This window comes from Cotesia glomerata, linkage group LG3 (assembly GCF_020080835.1).
Source record: "Cotesia glomerata isolate CgM1 linkage group LG3, MPM_Cglom_v2.3, whole genome shotgun sequence".
NCBI lineage: Eukaryota > Metazoa > Arthropoda > Insecta > Hymenoptera > Braconidae > Cotesia > Cotesia glomerata.
The window spans coordinates 25,584,745-25,610,151 of NC_058160.1; the positions used below are offsets into that span (position 1 = coordinate 25,584,745).

Below are 25,407 nucleotides of genomic sequence, written 5' to 3' on the forward strand. Positions count from 1 at the left end.
ATTATATAGAGTATATTTTGTTTCAAATAAATATAAGCTATTATCGAGTACAAAGGGAGTATGATCCCTTGTTTCAACGGCTAAATAATAACGTAACAAATATGTAACAAAAAAATAAGATCGTTAAATAGCATATTTTGTTAAACTTGCTTTAATATAATATTGCAACGAAATATAAAAAAATTAAATTAAAAATTTATATCCTGTATCCAACTTATAAATAATTATTAATTAATGTTAAAAGAATAAGATTGTATAAAATAATATTATTAAATGATATTTATCTCTTACATTAACAATTAAACTATTTCATAGTTTTAATAGATTATAGATTGATAGAAATAGTAATAAGCTTAATCTAATTTGCAAAATACGAATATTAATGCACTGCAATATATATAATTTATAAATAAATATATGTGAATATAATAGAAAATATTATATATTAGTGTGTGAAAATCATTTATATGTAGTAGAAATATGTGTACTTATATATGTACAAGAGCGGATATATGTTGGGAGGTATGGTCGGAGAAGAACGGAGTTTGAAGCTCTTCGGAAAAACTATGTAACGACACTTCTCACCGAGAGCTTAGATTGCTAAGATCACGTTATTGTAAATCCGAACAAAAACAATTTCACTGTAAAAAAATCGCGCCAAGTCCACGTTCATAGGACTATTAAGAAAAAAAAAATTTCTTTTTTCTCTACAAAAAGATATAAAATTAAAAAATTAAAAAATCCAAGTAACCGATATGATTGTATTTGATTTTCGGAAATAAAAAAAATTTTATTGTAAATTTAAAAATTAAAAAAAAAGTTTTAGAACGTATTTAGTGTGCATGGTTGCAAAATATTTTACTTTTAATGAAATTCGTAAAATCTATTTACTAGGACTTTAAAAAAATTGAAATACACAATGACGCACACCAAGTACGTTACAAATTTTTTTTTTTAATTTTCAAATTTACAATAAAATTTTTTTTAATTTCCGAAAATCAAATACAATCATATCGGTTACTTGGATTTTTTAATTTTTTAATTTTATATCTTTTTGTAAAGAAAAAAGAAATTTTTTTTTTCTTGATAGTGTTATGAACGTGGACTTGGCACGATTTTTTTACAGTGAACTGTTTTTGTTCGGATTTTAGTATTTTTTGTAATTATAATAAAAATTTACAATTGGTACCAACTTAAATCTCGCGTTGGCTGCATTTTTTATAGCAAACTATCCCCTTGAAGCTACAGTTTATGTAAAAACAATTCCAGCGCACCCTGGCGGATTTAGATGCAAGCTGTGAAATGTATTTTTTTAACTGTAGTTTCCCATCTATTGGAAGATTACCATGCATTCTCGAATTATTTAGTCTGTGGCATGTCACTTTTTACATAGAAAAAAAGTCAGGATCGAAATTTTTGAGCTTGCCATAGTTTATGCTGATAAAATTTAATAATTTCAGGTAGATTAATTGTTATAATTGAATATAATTAATTAATATCATTAAAATAAAGCATGAATTACTGTTATAATATAAAATTTAGGAACAAGAAGTACCGTAGAATTAAATAAAATTTTGCAACCTCAAAATACCGTTCTGCTTACAGTAAACATACTCGGTAGTCTGGCGCTCCGTTTACAACTGATTTGAACGGAACTTGGCGCCAGATTCTACCGAATCTGTGGACCTTAATTTTATATTTTGAAGCTTTTTAATATTTTGTCAACTTGAATAATAAATTGAAACCAACTAAATAATTTTGATCAAAATTAAATAACGTCTAAATAGAATTCTTTTATTTAAAATGATTCCTTTCCCGCGCTGAAACCGAGTATTTTAATACTCCCGGGCGAAAGAACTACAGTAAGTAAAGTTTTCAATAAATAAAAATAACATCCACTAGATGGAAGCATAACAAAATACACCACCAGTTTCTTTTTAACCGACTTCATTGTTGTGGGTGTTTTTTATTGACAATGAAATCTTTTTCGAGTAGTGAGCTAAAAAATTTAGTCATTTTTGTAATGAATTATTAAAATAAAAATTAAATAGCTTAGTAATATGTATTCTTTTTTTACATTAATTATTTACAAATAATTACAACCGTGTCATTGTTATAAATTATTGCCTAGATAAATTAACAAGTAAACTAGATAATTAATGATGGATAATAATATGACTGCTGAATGTTTGACGTTAGATTTTGGACCTTTTGAAACAGTTCATCGTTGGCAGCGTATGCCTGAGTGTGATGAATTTGTTGGAGCTAGGTAAAATTATTTCCAAATATAATTAATCATTAATCATTAGAATAGCCACAGCCGTCAATAAACTTTACCAAGACATCGACTTCTTCAACTCCTTCCAAGAGAAACTAAGAACCCTCTTCATGTGACCAACTTGTCAGACATTCAATACTAAACTCATGATAATAAATTTAGCCGATATTTAATCATTTTTAGAATTTTTTTTAGCAAATAAATTATGACCAAAAAAAAAGTATAAAAAAAATTGACATGAAGAAATTTTAAAAAACTAAAAATGCAATTTTTTAAAATTTCTTCATGTCAATTTTTTTTATACTTTTTTTTTGGTCATAATTTATTTGCTAAAAATTTTGTTAAAAAAAATTAAAAAATTCTCTAGTGACTGCTAACTTTAATGTCATACTAAACTCAGATTAAATCAGTGCTAATATCATTCTATTCTGCTATATCTTTTATGACATTAAATTTAGCTGTCACTCGATAATTTTTTTAATTTTCTTTAATAAATAAATTATGTCAAAAAAAAAAAATATTTAAAAAATGGACATGTAGAAATTTTAACAAATAAAAAATGCAATTTTTTAAAAATCATATTTTGGAACAAATTTTTGTATTGAAGAAAATTAAAAAATTGTCGAGTGACAGCTAAATTAAATTTCATATAACTTTTTACTTAATATAGTGTGCACAGTAATTCCCCCATTATTATTATTTTTATCATTCTTATTATTCTCATCATTATTTCTAATTTGTGATTTCTCTCTTATATATTTATATACATGTATACTCATATTAATTACTGTACACTGAGAAAAAAAAATACTTTTATTCAATTCACAATTTCTTGGTTCAAGAAACTCGCTAACGATTAAATATTCTATTATTATTAATTATTAATTTCTGAAGAGAAGAACATCAATATATTTATCTTTGGACAATAGATAAACAAAAGAATAGCTTTATTTAAATTAAGTAAAAATTATTTCAATCAATTTAACAATTTCTTGAGCTAAGAATATATATTCTTAAAAATTTTCAAGAACATAAATTCTTGTATCAAGAAAATTTTCTTAATAAAAGTATTTTTTTTCTTAGTGTATTTTCTTGAGCCAAGAAAATTTACTCTCCAGTCAAGATTTTTTTTTTTTTGTGCAGTTTAGATATTTTTTAAATAAATAAAAAATATAATTTTGCTATGACAGGATCAATTAACGATAATTTAATGGAAAATGTAACGGATCAATCTTAAAAAACCAATGAACTATTCACAACTTCTCCAAAAACTTCATATAAAGAATTTACTCTCATTAAAAAATGAATAAAATCGTGAAAAGAACAAATTCAGACCAAAACCTTTCTGATGATATCAAATTCAACTAAAAAAATCTATTTTATTATATAAATACGCCGAAAAAAATTTCCTTATTTTTCTTGATTACATAGATGATACCTATAAAAAAGTTACTAAAAAATTTATAAATTTTTTCCTGTTTTAAAAACTTTCTTTAACAAAATATAAAAATATTATCAAGCTCGGAAAAAGAGAGAATTTTATTAAATAAATAAATAAATAAATAAAAACTAAATTCAAATAACTTACAGGCGCAGCAAGCATACAGTAGCTGCCTACAAGGATGCAATCTATGTATTTGGTGGTGACAATGGTAAACGAATGCTGAACGATTTGCTGCGATTTGATGTAAAAGAAAAATCATGGGGACGAGCTGTTGTAACTGGAAGTCCTCCAGCTCCAAGGTATCATCACTCGGCGGTTGTTCATGACTCATCAATGTTCGTATTCGGTGGATACACTGGTGACATTCACTCAAACTCTAACTTGACAAATAAAAATGACTTGTTTGAGTATAAATTCCAAACAGGCCAGTGGACGGAGTGGAAATTTATTGGTAAAACTCCAGTAGCAAGATCAGCACACGGTGCGGCTGTTTATGACAATAAATTGTGGATATTCGCTGGTTACGACGGAAATGCTCGGCTGAATGACATGTGGACAATATCACTGTTACCTGGAGAGCTGAGAATTTGGGAACCGGTTGTACAGTCTGGTGATTGTCCGCCTACATGCTGTAATTTTCCCGTTGCAGTAGCACGAGAATCGATGTTTGTATTCAGCGGACAGAGTGGTGCTAAAATAACAAACAGTCTGTTTCAATTTCACTTTAGAGACAGACGATGGACTCGTATATCTACTGAGCATATATTACGTGGAGCACCACCACCACCTGCAAGACGTTATGGCCACACAATGGTAAGTTTTGATCGTCATCTGTATGTATTTGGTGGTGCTGCTGATTCGACATTGCCTAATGACCTTCATTGTTATGATTTGGACACACAAACTTGGAGTATTGTAATTCCCTCGAGCGACAGCGAAATTCCATCTGGCAGATTGTTTCACGCTGCAGCTGTTATTGGTGAAGCTATGTTTATATTTGGAGGTACTGTTGACAATAATGTACGCTCTGGTGAGACTTACCGCTTTCAATTTTCATCTTATCCTAAGTGCACTCTACACGATGACTTTGGAAGACTGTTAAGTTCCAGGCAATTTTGTGATGTTGAATTTGTAGTTGGGAAAGACACTATGGAGAAGAAAATACCGGCTCATATTGCCATGGTAGCTGCACGATCCCAATTTTTGAGTTTAAAAATTCGTGAAGCGAGAAAAAAATTAGCTGCTGCTGCTGCCGCTGCTAAAATCGCTGAACAAGATAAAGATAAAGAAGACAAAAATACGGGGGCTAAAGAATTATCATCATCATCTTCGTCAGTAGGATCATTGTTGGAAGTAAGACTTGAAGATGCGGTGCCAGAAGCCTTTGAAATGGTTCTAAACTATATTTATACTGATCGTATAGATCCGACAAAGAGTATTAGAGATCAACACCAACAACAATCTGAGCAACAACAGCAGCAGACTAGTAACAGAATTGTTTTACTGATGATGGATGTTTACAGACTCGCATTTGAGTTCAATATGACGAGATTGGAACAGTTGTGTGTTCATTATCTTGAAGCAACTGTCAATCATACTAATGTTTTAGAGGCACTGCATAATGCTGCTCATCTTAAATTGTATTTTATTAAGGAATTTTGTTTGAGTTTTGTTGTCAAGGACAGCAATTATAATCAAATTGTTATGAGCCACGAATTCGAGACACTAGATCAACCGCTGATGGTGGAAATAATTCGTCGTAGACAAATTCCGCAAACAACGCGGATTTATTTAAAGCAGTACGAGCTGGGTACTGGTACAACGTTGGAGCAGGATATGGAAAAATTTTTAAAAAATGGTAAAGAATTTTGTGACATAACTTTGATGCTACGTGGTGATCCTTATCCAGCTCACAAAGCTATTTTAGCGGCGCGTTGCAGCTATTTCGAAGGAATGTTCCGTTCTTTCATGCCTAAAAATAACACTGTTAACATTCAAATTGGTGAAATGATACCGTCGACAGAATCATTTGTATCGTTAATGAGATATATTTACTACGCTGATGTCTCGATGCCGCCGGAAGATTCTCTTTATCTTTTTACTGCTCCAGTATTTTATGGATTTACTAATAATAGGTTGCAGGCATTTTGTAAACAAAATTTAGAAATGAATGTCACTGTAGACAACGTTATACCCATATTAGAAGCTGCTGATAGAATGCAAGCTAGTGATATGAAAAAATATGCTCTCAATATTATAGTTCATAATTTTAGTAAGGTAAGAATTTTGAATAATACTGTTATTGATTGACAAGTTTTTTTTTATTCAAATGCTACTTATTATTATCTTTTGTTTAGGTCGCGCGATTACCACGAGTTCGGCAGATAAGCCGTGAATTACTTCTTGACATCTTTGATGCGCTAGCTGACGAACGAAGTGAAGCTCGAACTTGTCAAGATATCATGCAGTCAAGTGATTGCTGACAGGCTGTGATAGTAATTAATTTACGGATAGATGCTGAAAAATATACGCTTATAATTCCTATTTTTCAATGTAAGTATAAAAATGAAAAATAATTTTTTTTTTTATTGACAAATTATTTTTATGGTCAGATTTTACAATATACTCAGCAAAATATTGTACTACTCAGTACAATTTTCATAAACTAAGTTAATAAATTGCACGCCTCATAAGCGAAGCGTTGAGGTAGTGCTCTACTCTCGACATTTCAAAAAAAGCAGTTTTCTCGAAACTGAAATTGATTTTTTTTTTATCGCACTTACAGTTTGATCTGAGTGTACTAATATCAAGTCAAATAATTTTTCAGGCACATAAAATTTATTTCAATAACAATTATTTTGTTTAACATAGTAAATAATAACATTAAAAATAATCTCTTCTGGACGTCCGTGTGTCGGTGTCTATGGATTGGTGTATGTGGCAGGGAAAAAATGATCGTACCGGAATAATTTTTTTTTTATTATCTAAAGTAACACACTTAGGACTTTCTCAATTAATATGAATGTTCAATTCACTGTTGTTAAATTATTATTTATAAAAAAACTAATATGTGACTGTGTATTTTTTTATATATCTATCTATACATTTTATTATAGTATTTTTTTCCTCACCTTAGAATTATCGCGTCACTAAACCATAGCAGAGTTTTCTGTTTGTTATTATTTTGCTTTTTATATTTTATTTTAATCAATTTTATTGTGAAAAATAAAATTATGAGGCGTGCTTTTTTGGATTTTCCAAACTTTTTTATTTATAGTCTTAATTAATTTGAACTATGAAAAACTGTGCAATTTTATTGATGTATAGTTACATTTTTTGATTAGTTAAATGTGAGAGAAAAGTATAGAATTCAAGTTTTTTTGAAAATTAATATTTATAAGCTACCGAGTTATAATGCAGTAATAATTACATAGAAAATAAACTTGGAGCGGTTTTTATTTATTTTAGCTTTGTGTACAACTCTAATGATAAATTAGGACATGCGAAAAATATGTTATCATACTTAATATGTTTGTATACAATGTTTGCTATTAATCATTAGGTTTTTTTATATTCTACGAGTAATTTTAACAGTCTCAGTAACTCAACAGTGAAAGATGAATGAACTAAATAGTATATAAGCTGATTTTATCATTAATTAAAACTTATATTAAAAATATAAAACAATTGAAAATAACAATTGTGTAATTTTACTAATAAATAATGTTGAGAATAAATAATTTAGTAATTTTAAATTAAAACATTTTTTTCAAAGTTAAAATTTTTTTTTAAATCTAAAAATCTAAATAGACATAAATGACAATAAAATATATCAAATGTAAAAATTTCATGCGAATAAATATTCTCCATAATGTGAGAGTTATTTCTCTACTCTATTAGAGTTAAATTGAATGTCATTTTGAAGTAGACAAATATCCTTCATAACGCTTGACGTAACGTTTTTGTAAGAAATAAATTTATTTCTGATAGAATTATTACTGTTATATTTGAAACTGTATTACATATGATGATGCATTAGAAGCTATTTATTTAGTTAAAAGAAGTGATCTGAAATTTTTATGAAAACTAAAAATCACTGAATTGTTTATAAATGGAATCACAAATAATCGTAAATATATAATATAAATAATCTGCTTGAATAAAGAACCTTATTTTATATTATTATTCTCAAAACAATCATAAATTATTGATTCCCTAAATCGGCTCAAGAACACTGTAAAGGTTATTAGTAGAAAAAAAATACGACATTTGTTTTATAAATAACGAATTATTTATTAATATTTTATTAATTATAATTTTTCTTAGATGTACAATTAGGCCTTATTGTGTTTTATTGATATTGATTTTTATATATAATCCTAAATTTTAGCTTGATACAAGCAACAAACAATAGCAATCAAAATAATAACTTTTTTATGTACTAGCAAAAAGAATGTAATAAAAATAAACTTATTCGAATAATGCAGAAGAAAGAAATAAAGAAAAGATAACAATAGGAGCATAAAATGCGCTAAAAAATAAAGCTTCGTCCCTAATTTTTATTGACATAGTAATTTCAATAATATTGTTTGTTTATTTGTTTTTTTTTTTTTGTTATTTTTTTTTCAGTCTATTAATCACAAATAATTATTGATAATTTATTAAATATTTATTTATAGATAATTTAAGTATCCCACAAAAAAATTAACAAACAATAATTATTTTTGATCCAATTTCGTGGGATATATAGACTAATAATCAATCAAAAATATTACTACTAATTATTTACATTTTTGAGAATCATACTTTTGTCTAATTAATACAATATATTGTTCGTATAATATAAAATTTACGAAACAATCGTATTTTACATTTCTCTAAAAGTCAAAATATCATCCCTAATTATACAATTGTCATATTTTTATTTTAATAATATATATATTATTTTTAAGTTATTCTACAAACTTTCTTAAAGCATTTATTATTTTTTAATTATTTATTACAATCTAGTAGGCCAGTTGTTTTACTTAAAGATCTAGAAAAAAAAATTTTTATGATATTAATCACAATTTATCACGCTTATATATTTACACATAAGCGCGCGTAGGTTGCACTGCAACAGTTAACAAAACAAATAATATTTTTTTTTTATTAATATGTAAATTTAAATGCGTATCTTATTAATAAGCATATTTTTTAATAACGATTAATAAAGTAAAAAAAAAATAACAATGATAATAATAGTAATAATAATAATAACAACAACAATAATAATTTTTATAGTCTTCAATATAAACTTGAAAATTTACGTTGATTTAAAGTGGCCCCTATCTGAAAATACAAAATTATTTAATTATAATAATTATTTTTTGAATTATATTGTGTTTAATGACATAAGTTAAAGTCGCATTTATCTTAAATCTATATACATCTATTATATTGCAGCGACGACTTTGATAGAACTTGATGTCATTAATTGCAAAATATAATTTTACATATTATAATCTTACATGTGTGTACGAAAACAATTTAATCAAGAGTAAAAAAAAATGCCGCCGTTACAATGTAAAAAATAGCTTTTACTTGAAGTATGCGGTATCCCAAAACCGTCAAGCCTCTGATGAATGAGCTTTTTGCCCTTTCACACTCTCGGCTATAAAATAGCAATATCCTCTCAAAGGATAAAGACATTTCATCGATTTTCTTCGCTTCTATAATAAAAATAAATAAATAAAATAGAGTTATATTTATAGACGCATATAAAAAGAAAGAAAAAAACTGTAATGTCATTAAGTTATTAAGTTATAATAATAAAAGAACCTTTTTTCTTCTTTAACAGAACCACTATTGAATGAGGGTGTACGCTGAGCAGATTCCAACCTTCTGCGTCTCTCTTCAATCGCTTCGGTATCAAAACTTACGGTCGATTGTACAGGCACTGCTACAGACGCATTTACGTGCCTTGTTTTTATTAAAGGGGGATTCCGTGATTGAGGAATAGCAAACGCACGTCGTAATGCTCCGCGCGGTGGCGACGGAGGTGGGTATGAAATACCTACAACAAATGTAAATTATTATTTGTTAATCATTCATTTTTTTATATTGATTGTTATATACATAGTAATACTGATAATAATAATAAAATAATAATAATAATTATAGTAATAAAAAAAAAAATAAGAATACAATAATAATCAATAATATTATTTAAACTGAACCTCTATGTCCTGGAGACAGTAGTGTATCCTTGCTCTTGGTAATTTGCGGAACGATTAGAAGTGAATTAGGTGGTGTTGGTGAAACTGTCGAAGTTTGTGGTGATGTAGCAAGCGTTAAATTGGGTAGAGATTGGCCAAGGCATGAGTACGCAGGCACTTGAACGCTCAGAGTGTTTGGAGTTGGTGATTTACTCAACAGCGATCGTCTGTAATTATTTAAAAATAAAATATTTATTTTGATATTTTGAATTGAAAAAAAATTATTCGTATAAAATATAATACTGATGTTAGCTGTCAGCTTCTAAAAATGCTTCTAAAAATTGTCACATAATTTTTATTAATTTTCACATGTTGAATTATTTATTCATTTTTTTTTTATAATAATTTAATTGATATAAAATTCTAAAAAATTTTTAATGTTAGTTAATTTCAGTGTCATAAAATTTATTTATTTATTTTAATATTAAAGTTACTGCTAAACTATTCATATAAATTTTTCTAGTATTAGTTCAGTAAGAATTTTTATTTTTCACAGTAACTTTTAAATTTTTAATTTAAAAGTTTGGTATAAAAAAAAAATTAAATTGATGATTAGCAGTGAGCGAGAATACTGCCAGTATTTAATATAAAAATAGTTATTAAATATGCACCTAATTTGAAGCGGCCTGTGATTATGAGTTACGCCAAGTTCGCCACCTTCTTCTGATGAGATACTGGATCCGTGGGGTGGTTCATTAGTATCAACGCTGACATTCCTACTTTGATTATAACTTGGCAGAAAACTACTTCCACCAGGAGAAACACCTTCCATTTCTATACTTCCACTGTAAATTTAAAGAAATATTTAATAAGTGCATGAAAGTGTCTAAAAAAAAAAAAAAATATAAATAATCTGCAAATGATGCATATGCTAGTTCTCAATTTTATTTTTCCAAAAATCTTTCAATATAAATAAAAAAAAATTTTTTTTAATGCAAACATAATTTTTGTGTCTAAAAAAAAAAAGTTTGGAAAATCCAAAAGTGCACGACTCATAATGCTCATTAAATTATGAAAGATTAATAAAATAAAGAATGTTAAAAAAAAATTTATAAAACAGCTAAAATAGCACGATATTGCGCAAGTGTCTCTAGTGGGATAAAAATTCTCTCAAAGAATTAAAAAAAAAAAAAATTCAACTCAATTAATGCATTTTTTCGCAAGTTACAGTGTTTTCAGAGTTTCATACATGACGGACAGGAAAATTTTTTGACTTATTTTGATGTTTTTTTCTATTTCTATTGTCCTAAATCAATTTTTGAAAAGTCAAATTAATCTCCATTAAATTATCTTGACAATAGTATGCAAAATATCTTGATTCCGTGAACTAACAAGACTATAATAATAAAAATAGTTGCCGAAATGAGGTGAAAAAAAATTTTCGATCATAAAGCACTCTCTGACGCTTCGCATCATGAGTCGTGCAAAATAAAAATTTCTCTCTGAGAAAATAAAACTGGTGATTGTATATACATATAAATATACTTGATTTTTTTTATATTTTACCTGTGACTATGTGCTAAACTGCTAACACGCGAAGCTCGACTGCTACCCCGAGGTGTTCTTGGTAGCATTTCATTGTCTTCCAATTCAAAGTCACCGTCTCCCAAATACGTGCTTGCTTGTCTGCTTACAATCGCCGTGGGCGGAATTTCACCGAGTGGTGGAATCTTCATTATTGCAAACTGTTGTTGAGATTTACGCAGAGATTCTATCCACGACTATTCCATTCAATGTAATATATAATATACATAGTTTGTTATCAAGTTTGTCGTTAGGTACAATGCGGTTAATTAAACAAGTTTAAATGCCAATTAATTGTGTATTATCTCTACATTTAAATAGTATAATTATCACTTATATTATGACTTATTACTCATAACTATTTAATAAAAGTAAATTATTTACATAATGAGTGTTTTTTCATGCCGTCTAGGTCAAATAATTAGTAGATGTTGTTCAAGTCAAGAGATGGATACTTCCATCTTCCCTTATTGGTTGAGAGATATCCTCTCTGTACATAAGTTCGATGGAAATCCATCAAACTTGAATACTAGTAAAGCTGTAAGCTTGTAGTATCCATTCGAGTACTAAAGATGTTAATTAATTGAAAGAAGTGAAAGAAATTATTTTGAATGAGAGTAAAGACAGACTTTCGAAAAAATGAATGGGGTTGGTTGCCAAGCCAGGGATCGAACCTGGATCTCCCTGATAACATGTCAGGAGCTCTACCAGTTAAGCTACCGGGCCCCTTCCTGGCTTGGCAACCAACCCCATTTATTTTTTCGAAAGTCTGTCTTTACTCTCATTCAAGATAATTTCTTTCATTTCTTTCAATTAATTAACATCTTTAGTACTCGAATGGATACTAAAAGCTTACAGCTTTACTAGTATTCAAGTTTGATGGATTTCCATCGAACTTATGTACAGAGAGGATATCTCTCAACCAATAAGGGAAGATGGAAGTATCCATCTCTTGACTTGAACAACATCTATTAGTTATTTGACCTAGACGGCATGAAAAAACACTCATTATATATATATACAATTCGGTCATAAAAACACCTTTAGTAAATTATTTACCTTAGCAAGTTTAGGCTCACTCGCAGATAAAATAAATGCTGCAGTGGCAACTCCGTATTCATTTAAATAAACTAACCCAAAACTGGAAGATTCCTTTAGTTCATGAATACGTAAGCGATCAACAACGTACGGTTGTCTTATTACTTTTAAATTGCCAGCAGCACCCCCGGAACTACCGCTGCTAGATGTTTTTTTAGTCGATGTTTTACACAGCAGTAGCATATCAGTCATGAGAAAAGCGTGAACCTCCGTCTGTAAAAAAAAATAAAAAAAAAAAACAAAACGAATTAATTAAACAAACTTTTTAAATGATACTTATCATAATTCAATTTATAATTAAAAAATAACTAAATAGTATGGAATAAGGTTTGTGTATAATTAAATTAAAGTTGTCTTACTTTACTCGTTGCTGAGTCTCGTAATTTAAAGTCACCTTCACGTAACAGTGTCCTCAGTGAATCTTTTGGACAGCCGGGCATTAGCGCAGATGTAATATCAAGATTACAGTACGATTTAACTAATTTCTCGAGCTCTTCGTCTCGAGTTTCCACAACATCATAACAATCTAACCGTGTTGCTGCGCTAGCTAATCTAGCGGTCTCTTCGGATCTCCGTAATGCGGCATTCACCGATGCCACAAAATTATCAACGTATTTAATCTGAAAACAATTTCATTATTTATGATTATAATTATTGTATTTATGTGACTCTATAGATCGGTGTTATTAATTAATAAAGAAGATACACAAAGATAGTTTTTATTATCAGATTTTTTCATTATTGTTCCTTCACCATAATTTTCTCCTAAATTTTCTCTGATGGTATGAGACCTCATACCGATAAAATATTATGGTGAAGGAATAATAATGAAAAAATTAGTCATTCTTCAAGAATCGGATCGGGAACATCGGTTGATAATAAAAACTATCTTTGTGTATCTTCTTTATTATAATTATTATTGATAATTTTAAGAGACAGATACCTCGAAGATAAAATTGACATAGATCTGATATCTATTTTTAATCATTGATTAAATGCCTTACTAGTCAGTCAAGTGATATAATATGTTATTCAAGTAATGTGAATGGGAATTATATTTTAGCGAAAAATTTATAATTGGTATTGTCTCATTAATTTTTCGTCTATGAAAATCTTATTGAAATTATTATTAAAATAAATTAGCTCAAAGCATAGAAAATTTTTTCTTCTTTTGTTACTAAAATTGTAGAATCTATTTTTAAATTTTCTAATCTTTATATATGGGTGATTCTCTGTAAGGATGTTTTTTGCTGTCCCAGGCATTTTTTTATCAGAAAAATTGTTATTATGTTACTAAAAAAAATTTATTATGAAAGTAAAAAAACATTTCTATTTGGAGCATTGAAAACTAAAATGAAATAAATTTTGGTTTTTTTGCTATAAATTCGTAAACCACCGAAATAACAGTCCTGTGGGCTGTCCCACTCCCAAAATTAAAACTTTAAGATTAAATTTTAAGTTATTCGTCCATAATATATAATTTGGTCCATAATGTTTATAAACTTAATTAGTTAACTAACAATCTTCTTCAATAAAAAGTACCGAAAATTAATTTGTTTCATTAAATTCATTGAACCAAAGTTTGTCCCAGGCATTTTAAGAACAGTCCCCTGCCAGAAGTTCAAAGCCAAAAAAAAAAATCCAGCGTGTTATTTTACCTTTTGTAAGATTTATAAGGACCTAACTAGCCTTGAGTTAATAACCATAGGGCTGTTAGAGCTTTATCGCCATTTTATTTAGGGTCAAAGCACAGTTTGTGCTGGAAATATATGTCTGGGCCACTTCAAAACTCAGTCCCCTGGCAACTATTTTTATTTATAATTTATTTATAAAATTGGATCCATAAGTCTTAATATTATTCTAATTAATGTAAACATTTATTGAGAACTTGAAAAGTTGAATGCATTGAAATAGTTTGCTTGATTTTTCTCAATTTGATAACAAAAAAACAGTCCCCTGTCATGTTATATGGCAAAAGATACACAAGTATCAAAAAAGCAAAAATTAATTCGGCTGTTTATTTATTATGATTAGGCTGATAGTTTTGTAGCCCTTGTTAATTTTTTTTCTAATAAAATCAAAAATAATTTGGTCAAATAATTTACTCAAACAAAAGGTCTCGATGAGTATAAAATCAAAATGGACTTATATTTACGAAAATGTTAATAATTAACGAATGACTATTGCTTTTTGTTAACTAATGATGTTTTTAACTATATAAGCTCATTCTCAAAATTTCTAAATTTAATACGTGTGTACAGGACAACGTCTGTCGGGTCCGCTAGTATAAAAAAAATGTAAACAATATTTTTGTAGATTTTTATACTCAAAAAAATTTTATTAAATATTATTCTAAAATTCTATCTAGTAATAAGTTAATTATTTATTTATTTTACCATTAAAGCTAATTCAGAGCGCTGCTCCTCATCTTCAGTATTTTTTAATACGGCCTTAAGAAGTAATGAATATTTAGTCAATCGCTGCATCGGTTTCACCAAAATATCTAAGAGCCTCAAACGATTGCAGTCTTTTTGAGTTTCACACCACTGAAAAATTAAAAAAAATAATTATTTTCATAAAGTTTAAATTTATTAAAAAATGTTACAATTTTTGCAAAGTAATCTAACTATTCAAACTTTCCAAATTAAAAAACTTATTTACAAACATACATTTGTATTTATAACTTGTAAACATAACATAAATACTTGCCACTAAATAGGCCGTAAATAATTCGTTGTCATTAAGCCGATCACGACAATACTGCTGACACTTGCTTTGCTCGGAGCAGTATCTCGTGTAGGGTGCAAAAGTTTGTTCAAATATTTCAAAACCTTGAAGGAGATGACCTGGATCGAGTGGGTTGCCAGTTGTCCGTGTAGCATTAACCATCCTCAATACATGTTCGCTCCAAAAGTAACGATTTGCTGTGTAGATATCGGGAATATTGCTAAACAGCTTCGTGCGGTCAACTTCTGTTAAAATATTCGAAGCCTGAAGACTACACAGACAAGCCATAAAAAGCTAGACACAATAAAATATGTACATTACAAAAATATTTATAAATAATTCAATATTAATTTTAAATAAAGAAAAAAATTAAATTACATCTGCCACGACTTTAAGAGTTTTTATATAAGCCAGCTCTGTTTGAGCCAGCTCCCAAAGTGCCGTTTGTTGCTGCTGCTGTTTCTCAGTCAAACAATCCCAACTCTCAACAATATCTTGCCAATCTTCTTCCAGTGAATAAATAAGTTCTGTTTATAAAATAATAAAATTAAAACCGAAGAAAGAATGAAGATATAAAAAGTATTTCTGTTTGTTTTATTTTTATTTTATACTTTACTGGGATTATTAAAATTTTTTAATCAAACGGTAAATAAATTTGTCGTACAACTTGCGCATTCAGAAAAGTTGAGTAGGTGAATATGGTTTTATATAAAAAGAAAAAAAAAGGGAGGAAAAGAAAGTTATATTGCCGGTGTGTATATAAGGAGTACTTGAGAGACATGGATCGATTCACTCTTGACTGAGGAATCTTCCTATCGGACTTTACTTTGTGTAGTGGAATGAAACGTTGAATATAAATTGTATAAAAAAAATTAACCTTCCCTTCCTCCTTTCTTTATATATATATATTTATATCTATCTAGTTTGAGCAAACTCAGACCTTGCTCATTTGCAATGAGATCGTATGGAAGCTGAATTTCTGGTAAACGTGATACGCCATATTTCGTATAACTATTAAGCTGCTCCACTAGCAATTCCATTTTGGTTCCTTTGGTGTTTGTGAAGAAACCGCTCCACCTTTGCTTGCTAGCTTTAAGACCCGCCGCTCCACTAGATACAGAACTGCTACCAGACGTGTTTTTCCCAGTTGTCAGCATACCTCCAGGTATCATCTCTGAATCCATACTAGAGTCCTCCGTGGATATGCTGAAAAAACGACCGCTGCGACCTCGATAGCTCTGAAATAATTTGAGAAAAAAATTTTTAAATAAATATTTGCTTCAACAATTGGAAATTAGAATAGGGTTAATTAAATCAGAGCAAACATTACGGCTTTGTTCTAGTCATCTCTTTTTATATGTAAATTAACTCGTTAAAATAAACCTTTCAGGGCTTTTCTCATTCAATACATCACTAAGTCTTTTAAAAGCTCGACAACTATAGTTATAATGTACACAAGGTTTGCAAATGTACCTATAGATATTTTACAGTGCCAACATGTGAAATTTAACTATTTACTTTAGGTGGATTTGTAGAAATTCAACTACTGCATTTGTTCTCACGGCGCAGTCGATAATAATCTCTTGCAATAGTGTGGTTAAAAAAAATTTGAAGAGTAAGTTCCGATCACTACAATTTTTTTCAGTATATGTAAATATTAATTGATGTTTTACGTGGTGATCTAACGAGAATATAAAAAATACTAAAATTGAATTAGATTTTTTGGTGCGACCAAGAATTTTTTATAAAACCGTGAAAATAAATGCAGTAAGAAACTTTTTAGAATTTTCATTGGAGAAAAGTGTAAATATATAATTAAAGGTAATTTTATGAGCTTTTAGGTGAATTTTATGGAAATTATATGAGTTTGTATTTTAAATCATTTTAAAACTCATTGAACTTGACCTCGATAATCGTTCAAAGAATTTGTATGCTAAGTTTCATTATCATATTAAATGTATGCTAATGAACTGAACTTCAAACACGGGAAAAAAAAAATTTAATCAAACCATTTTTTTTTTTTTTTTTTTTTTTTGGTTACAAGAATTAAAGTTTAAAGTAGTCAGTAAAATTTTAAAACGTTAAAAATTCTCAATAAAACGAATTTTCAAGACAAGAAAATGTAAAATTATTTTTTTTTCACTGAATTTTCAACCAATCTAGATGAAATTCGGTAATCACATTTATTGTGTGATTACTTTGGATAATTTCGGAAGAAAATAATTACTGTGGAAATATTATTCATTAAAATTTTTTTTAAATTAAAAAATACGCAACGCTATGATGCCTTTTTTTTTTTTAAATAATATCTGAATAAAAAAAAATGTTTCATTGTTATTTTAAATTAAGTTAAGACTTAAGGAATTATTTTTGATACAGTCTACTTATGGACTATTCTTATTTTAATACTTTAATTTAACTCAAAGATGAATAAAATAAATTTTTTTATATAAAAATAATAACTTTTTTTTTTTTATAAAATTAAATAAAGACTTACTCCTCCAGCTTTGCGTAACAAAACATTTTGATTGCTTTTTTGGCTTGCTGTACGTGATGATGTTACTTTTTCGTCTTTGGCTGTAAAAAAATAAAAAATTTTAATTGAAATACTAATAATTACATTTTTATATCGAATGTTGATTAATCGGGAATATACGAAATTATTCATCGAGCCTATATGTCGATGAGTATGTATAAATACAAATACGTCCGTTTGGCTGTGTAATGTGTACTTGGTATCGTGCGTCATTGAAAGCCGAATAGAAGTAAAGTGTAAGTAAAGGGGATTGGAAGGGCAAAACAGAGAGGCTGAGTGTGAGGAAAGCATACATAGATAACGGAGAAGAGAAGTAAAGGGGAGAGCTAAAGCACGAAAGCATACCGATGTTTCACTCACTATACCCTAAAGTCCTTTCACCCTCTTAGAATATTCAACGTGAATCCTGTTCAAGCCTCTCACGATACAACTACAGCTAGAGCTTACCCTTCTTCGTTGTACTCTACTTTATTCTCTTTTGTTGTGTGCTGACAGGACAACTATTCTAACTTGTCACGTTTTTCAATATTTTTCACTCAACAGTTATAATAAATTACTGCACCGGCGAATAATGTAACTGTGAAATAATGTACAAGGTACTTTTTATAACTAATTGTATCACTGATAGAAGGATTTATTTGTATTAAAAAAATATTTGTTAATAGTTAACAAATCATTTATTAGAGACCATTTTAGTATCAAACAAATATTTCTTAGTATTTAAAATGATTTGTTTGTATTTAATAAATCTGATATTCATTTATTAAATATTAATAAATCTTTTAAATACTAAGAAATATTTGTTAAGGACTAAAAGTGGTCTCTAATAAATGATTTGTTAAATATTAACAAATATTTTTAACTATAAACAAATCCTTTTATCAGTGTAACTAGTGATTTAATTAGCAGCTGTATAATACAAAAAAATCGAATTAATTTTATTTTTATATGAGTAATTTATTAGTCGATTTCATAGGAATCTAACTATTGTATTGGTCTTCATGACGGAAGTTTTGAAAAATTTTGCTATGTATCGATTTAGCTCGTCAAGCGGATTTAGAAAATACATATATACATTATTACCGGCTCTGTCTCTTCTATAGCTCCCTTAATTCTAAATGGATTTCAATGAAACGTAACATACTCATTTTTCGAACGATTTCTGAGATTAAGTTCTAAGATGAGCCAAATCGCAAAAATTTTCACTTTTACCGTATTTCCGTGCAATAACAAATAACCGCGATATCATATTACATTTCTGTAAATGCCCGTGTAAAAATCATCTGATATCATGATGAGATTCATTATGATATTCATAATGAATCTCATATTTTGACACAAATATGAGATTCATATAAAAGACATCAATATTCACCTGAAACCCGTAATAAAATAAATATTCACGTGAATTAATTTTTTTGAAGTAGATTAGTAAAATTTTCATTTTTTCTGTTAATCAGAGAAAAAGTATAATAATTGAGAAAAGCAGTATTTTTATCATGCACTATACTATTGAACTACTTTACTTTCTTTCTTGTTTTTCTTAACTTAGAATATTTAGAAAAACACTATCTTGGCTTAAAAAAAATTGTTGACTGACAAAATTTTTTCGTCTTAAGATAATTATTTTTTATTTTGAAAACAATTTAAATCCTCCTAAAAATTTCTTTAATAGAATTAATTTGCATTATTTTCTGTATATATTTATGACTCAATAATTTTCTAGCACGATTTAAAAAGGCTAAAAATATCACTATGATATCATTATTATGATATCATAATTATGATTTTATGCAGATATGACCATTACTTTATTATGAATTTATGTTAATATCATAATGATTTCATTATTAAATTACTAGAAATTTTCTTCTCCAACAAGAAAAATAAACATTTTATAATCTAGTTAAAAAAAAAAATTTGCTCCCATAAATACTTATTTCGGGTATCAAATGTATATTAATATGGCTTTTATATGAATCTCATATTTGTGTCAAAATATGAGATTCATTATGATATTCATAATGAATCTCATCATGATATCAGATGATTTTTACACGGGTGGCACGGCTGCACTGATAAAAGGATTTATTTGTACCAAAAAATATTTGTTAATAGTTAACAAATCATTTATTAGAGATCACTTTTTAGTATTAAACAAATATTTCTTAGTATTTAAAATGATTTGTTTGTATTTAATAAATCTGATATTCATTTATTAAATATTAATAAATCTTTTTAAATACTAAGAAATATTTATTAAGGACTAAAAAGTGCTCTCTAATAAATGTTTTGTTAAATATTAACAAATATTTTTAATTATAAACAAATCCTTCTATCAGTATGCCCAATTTCAAAACACAGTAACTACAAAATTTTTATACCTGATTTTTTTTTTTAGTATTTTTTATAACCTTTAGACCTTAATTTCAAGTATTTGTTTTTAAAAATATTTATATTTAAGTATTTTCTATTCATAAATCAAATTTTTTATCAATTAAGCGCGCAAATTTTTTTTTAACAAGAAAAATTTTAAAAAATCACAAAATTGTCAGTTACTGTGTTTTGAAATTGAGCAGCGGTGCATCTGAAAGCTTATTTAATAAGCTTTAATTTGCATAATTACATGAAAATTTTTAAAACATAATTTTAAAAAATATATATTTTTTTAAATGAAATAGTTTGGGAATGACAGAAATTTGAACTCTTCAAAATCCTTAAAAATTGGCACTTTTACTGTTTCTTTGCGAAATAACTAATGAATGCGATAACTTTTAAAATTTTTGCAAATTGCATCTAAAAGCTTATCAAATAAGCTTTAACTTGCATACCTCACCATCAGTCTAGGCCAAAAATTAATCTGTTTGTCCATATTTAATGGAATTTTACTCTTGCATTCGTTTTAAAAATGATTATTTTAGTAGTTGTTGGATTAACTATGAAATCTACTTCCATTTCGGCTGCCGAATGGTCTTTTTTTTATAGATTGATTTTTTTTTCTGAAAACTGAGTGTTTATTTTGCGTGTAGACTGTTAGACTGTTGAGTAAATAATTTTTCAACTTTTTTTACACAAACTTCAGTAAAAAATAATGTCTTTACAATCCAACTGAATTTAACTACTTTTAAAAATATGACTGTACATGGATTGATACAAACCGATGAAAATTTGGATGAAAAAAATCGGAAGGAATCTAATATGAAAATCCACAAATTTATGGGAAATTTTTTTAAAGGAATTCAGGCAGAAAATTTACTAGAAAAGTTGTGGGTGTCTAAATTTCCATGCAGACACCCACATAAGAAATTGATTTTAGAATTCTACATAAGAAAGTATATTGAAATTCATTCAGAAATACTCGGTGGAAATGTATATAGAAATATCTATTGGATTCCGACATGCATTTTTGTTAGAGATACTAGTTATAAAAAAACTAGTCTTTTAATCCAATATTTTCATATGAAAATCGGGCTTACACTTACATAATAACATAAACTAATATGTTGGTTTTTTGACTTTTTAAAAAAAGATCCCCGTGGAGAAAAAAGTAATTAAAATATTAATGGGTGCAGAATATATTCCGAATAAATGATTTTTTTTAACAATTCCAAAATAGTGATAAAATCTATTTTAGAATTTAACTAACATGTAATTAATAACTATGTGAGGATATCCGTGCAGAAATAAATAAATTACATAAAACATAATTGGAGTTCCATTGATTGAAGGAGTGTGAAGAAACGCAGTATAAGTTATAAGTAGTACAAGTATACAATGTCATGCGGCAGTTATATAAAGCGTAGGAATCATTTATAAGTGTATATTTGCTTATTGCATAGTTATTATTAATGATATGAACTATTAATGTACTGGTCGTTTCTTATGTAACAAAAAAAATGCGATAATAATAATAATAATAATAATAATAAGTTAGAGTACTTACCAGTGACTCGTAAATGTCTACCTCCCAAGCACGATGTTTCGGTTGTATGAATTGGCAGAGGTGTAGAAAAAGCATCTAGAAACACGTCTACACGAGCCGGATCAATGCCTCGACGATCGCAAGCTGCGCCAAGAATTTCACTGAAATAAAAAACAAAATAAGTTGATATTTTCAGTAATTTTTTATATTAAAAAACTAATGTTTTATTATGAATATTAGTATAATTCGTTTTTTTTTTTGCAAGACAGGTATAAAATTTTTAATTATCGTGTTTTATGAGACCATATTATTATACGGAATATATTCTGTAAGAGCAATTAGACGAGGAGTTATGGACAATCTTAAGGGGATAAGATAATAAATCCTACGAGACACAACACACGTGGGAGAGTACGTTCACCTTTATAGCACAACCCTCCACATCCATACACATACATAAATGGATATATGCGATAGTAATCATATTATAAGGGTGTTTGCGATAAAATTTATTTCATAGAAGCGAATACAACATTTTTCTATTTTCTTTTTATTGCATTGTAAAATTGTAATAAAGTTTTTTGATATTAATTTTTTACAAAATAAAAATAGTTTTTTTTTTGCATAGGACTCAACAACGCCTTTATGAAAAAATTAAGATCTATTAGAACAATTTAAATATAATCATCGCAAAAAGTTTCGAAATTATTGAACTCTCAGTTTTCTAGAAATTACCAACAAATTAGCTAAGTAAATGAAGTAAGAAGCTATACAATTTCATAAGCTATCTGTCGTGATGACACCCCTTTAAATTTAATTAATTTATGGAAGCTTGAAAAAATTTTTTTAGAATTTAATAATAATATTTATTACCAGTAAAAAGCAGATACATAAAATACATAGCAACAAAAAGAAAGTACGAATTAATATCTGTCCTATAGAGATGTTTTACATCTATACATAGGATTGGAACAGTATACATAAATCCATGAAATCGTATAAGTAAAATACATAGAGATAATATAATTGATACTTATTCGACAATCATTAACGGTTTTATATTATATATTAATTTGTATTATCCATTTTGTTAATTTATTTTTAATTGACTTTTTGCTGCCATCCAGTTTTTTAAGGTCATATGGTAGTTTGTTGTAGTACTTGATAGCAATATAATTAGAGCTATTTACGATTATAGTAATTGAAAAGTTACCGATTTATAGAAACCTGAACTATGCACCACACATTATCTTATAAGATCAAGTAATAAATTTATCACGATCTATACTCGTATATCAAAATGAATAAAATGGGGTTAATTGTAGTTATTAGTTACGGCAGAGAAACGAAGCGAACTTGTGGAGTATATATTGCGCGAGTGATTAAATCCTTTGACGAATCAACCGCCATTAATTTTGACAGAATAATATTTATTATAATTAATTATTTCAATACTAAAATATTAGGAATTAATTTATCTAGAAATCGAACTTTTGAACAATTAATTATCGATATTGGAGTGAGCGTCCATTGTGATTTGCATCAGCTCTTTTTTTTCCAAATGATTATAACTATCAATTGTACGTTCACAATTGATTGCGCATTAACGGGAAATTTGAGGTTCCAAAGTAATTAATGAGTCTTATTATCTTCAGTGCAGTATCTAATCTAGCAATTAGATGAAAAATTATTTGGATCATTATTTATTAGGTGAAATTTGATCATTTAAAGGAGTAGTAATGCTAGATTGTATAGTAGTATCTGCATTTACGTGGTAATTATCGTATTTTGTGGAGTATGTTTCACGTAATGAGCGTAACTGGATATTATAAACGGATATATAAGTATTATTTCCATTGATAAAATTTTTACCAATTAATTTTTTTTTTTTTTTTAATAGGAAATTAAAGTAACCATTACGTTTTTGACTAGCAAATAAATTAATTGTGAATTCAGGGAGGCTGGCAATAGCTTGGTCGGTTCGGTGCCCGCTTTTCGAAAGAGTGGGACCCGGGTTCGATCCCGACACGCACCAATATTTTTCAGTGATTATAAATAAAAATATGTGCGTTAATGTTGCCAGCCTCTGGAGGTGGCAGAGATAGCCGGGCGGCACACGTCTGACTTGGGTGATCACCCATTTAAGCAACAACTTGAATGAGTGATCATCCTAGTCAGCGTTGGCTAGCGCGAGGGATCTCTGCACACTAGGATAGGGGCCTAATGCTCCAGTGGTCGATAAAGAAGAATTTCTTATCAATCACTGTAGACTTAACCCAGCTCCGACTGTACTAACATGGGTTTTCTCTGTGGTTTCCCCATGTTTCTGTTCCAATACCCGAGTGGTAAGGACCAGGGTGAATGCGGTACAGAAGGCACAAGTCGGTCCACAGCCGCATTAAGAAGTGTGTGTTGGGAATGAAAAAAATCCCGACATGCAGGGGGGTGGGGTCAAAAGAAGTAGTGAGTATAATGAAGTGATAATAATGATGGAAGTAAATACAAAGTAGAGCTGGGAAAAAAGTGTGTTGTGTAACAAAGGGAAGTGAGAAATAATACCCCACCCTCCCTTGTAAAACACTGCCCAGGTGATACAAGTAAAACCTCCATTATTATTATTATTATTATAATTGTGAATTCAGTTAAAGGTCACTGTCTTTTTACTGAGGTCTTGAAACCGCTTGAGTACCTTAATTTAAATAATTAACAAATAATTTTAGAGCAAGAGACCTGAAATGAACAGTGAACTAGTGGCTTATAACGAGCAAAAACACAACCGAGAGAACAAAAAATTTGTTTTTACTCGGTGACTGAGTACGTTTGTAATTAAGGTAGTTCTGGTGCAAAACCGCTTTTCGATAGATTTTTTCAAATCATTGGTGTAAAATTATGGTAAGCAATGTTACATTAAATAAATTTTATTTATTCATAGTTCGAGATAATTTTTAAATATTATGATCACAATCTTTGAAAAAATATAAAACAAAATTAAACACATTAAGAAAGATGAATATTCATAAAATTTTAAAAGAAAATTTTTTACTTTTTATATCGACGTTATTTACCACTAATTTGAATAATAATTATTAGAGGTAAAAAGCTGTCCGTATAACCATTATTTGCGAATAAAAAAAGTAATTTTTTTTGCTGTCGGTTAAAGTGACATACAGACAAAGAAGTTAAGAGCGACACAGCATGAATGATGGGCATGGTTATTGAGTATTAGGATCTTTTGTTCATTATCATTATTATTTAAGTATACGAAAAATTTTATGATAAAATAAAATATTATTTTTATTTATAATCTATATCAAAATTCATTGAAATAGTGATAGATTGCTTTTCATTATACTACATTAAACTTGTTGAAATTTATTCACGAGGAAATTTTGTGACAATAGATAAAAAAAGTTTTATAAATATGTCAGCATTTATATTTGAATTCCTCTAAACTGATAACCTGAAATAATTAAACTAAATCTCTAAAAATCAGATTATGCATCAAAATAATTAATAAAGTGGTTTTATTTATTATTATGATTATAATCATAATGATGATACATTAGTCATTGAATGTGTTTGTCGGAAGTTAAATCTAGTCCGTGCGTAATATATTTGAAA

At 28.2% G+C, this 25,407-nt stretch overlaps 2 protein-coding genes across 3 annotated transcripts in view; one reads left to right on the plus strand and one right to left on the minus strand.

The window, feature by feature from the left end:
- Nucleotides 1–1,937: 1,937 nt before the first annotated feature.
- On the plus strand, nucleotides 1,938–9,633 carry LOC123262105 (leucine-zipper-like transcriptional regulator 1). The gene is made up of 5 exons (XM_044724143.1): nucleotides 1,938–2,027; nucleotides 2,097–2,269; nucleotides 3,869–5,999; nucleotides 6,080–6,275; nucleotides 9,562–9,633. Exons 2-4 carry the CDS (start codon nucleotides 2,160–2,162, stop codon nucleotides 6,203–6,205), a joined length of 2,367 nt encoding a protein of 788 aa, XP_044580078.1. The 5' UTR covers nucleotides 1,938–2,027; nucleotides 2,097–2,159; the 3' UTR covers nucleotides 6,206–6,275; nucleotides 9,562–9,633.
- Nucleotides 8,961–25,407, minus strand: part of LOC123262104 (pleckstrin homology domain-containing family G member 5-like) — an 85,691-nt gene continuing 69,244 nt past the window's right edge. For both annotated transcript variants that reach the window (XM_044724142.1, XM_044724141.1), the window contains 14 exons: nucleotides 21,808–21,947; nucleotides 17,826–17,905; nucleotides 16,269–16,566; nucleotides 15,707–15,855; nucleotides 15,311–15,622; nucleotides 14,998–15,147; nucleotides 12,961–13,221; nucleotides 12,563–12,814; nucleotides 11,486–11,700; nucleotides 10,591–10,764; nucleotides 9,941–10,146; nucleotides 9,543–9,777; nucleotides 9,233–9,433; nucleotides 8,961–9,053 (listed from right to left, as the gene is read on the minus strand). In XM_044724142.1, the coding sequence (XP_044580077.1) occupies nucleotides 9,415–9,433; nucleotides 9,543–9,777; nucleotides 9,941–10,146; nucleotides 10,591–10,764; nucleotides 11,486–11,700; nucleotides 12,563–12,814; nucleotides 12,961–13,221; nucleotides 14,998–15,147; nucleotides 15,311–15,622; nucleotides 15,707–15,855; nucleotides 16,269–16,566; nucleotides 17,826–17,905; nucleotides 21,808–21,947 (2,491 nt within the window). In that variant the 3' untranslated portion in view covers nucleotides 8,961–9,053; nucleotides 9,233–9,414. The remainder of the gene's footprint in view (nucleotides 9,054–9,232; nucleotides 9,434–9,542; nucleotides 9,778–9,940; nucleotides 10,147–10,590; nucleotides 10,765–11,485; nucleotides 11,701–12,562; nucleotides 12,815–12,960; nucleotides 13,222–14,997; nucleotides 15,148–15,310; nucleotides 15,623–15,706; nucleotides 15,856–16,268; nucleotides 16,567–17,825; nucleotides 17,906–21,807; nucleotides 21,948–25,407) is intronic.

Coding starts and splice junctions, on each gene's coding strand:
- LOC123262105 (XM_044724143.1), top strand. CDS start 2,160: ATGATGGATAATAATATGACTGCTGAATGTTTGACGTTAGATTTTGGA. Junction 2,270..3,868: donor GATGAATTTGTTGGAGCTAG/GTAAAATTATTT, acceptor AATAACTTACAG/GCGCAGCAAGCATACAGTAG. Junction 6,000..6,079: donor TAGTTCATAATTTTAGTAAG/GTAAGAATTTTG, acceptor TCTTTTGTTTAG/GTCGCGCGATTACCACGAGT.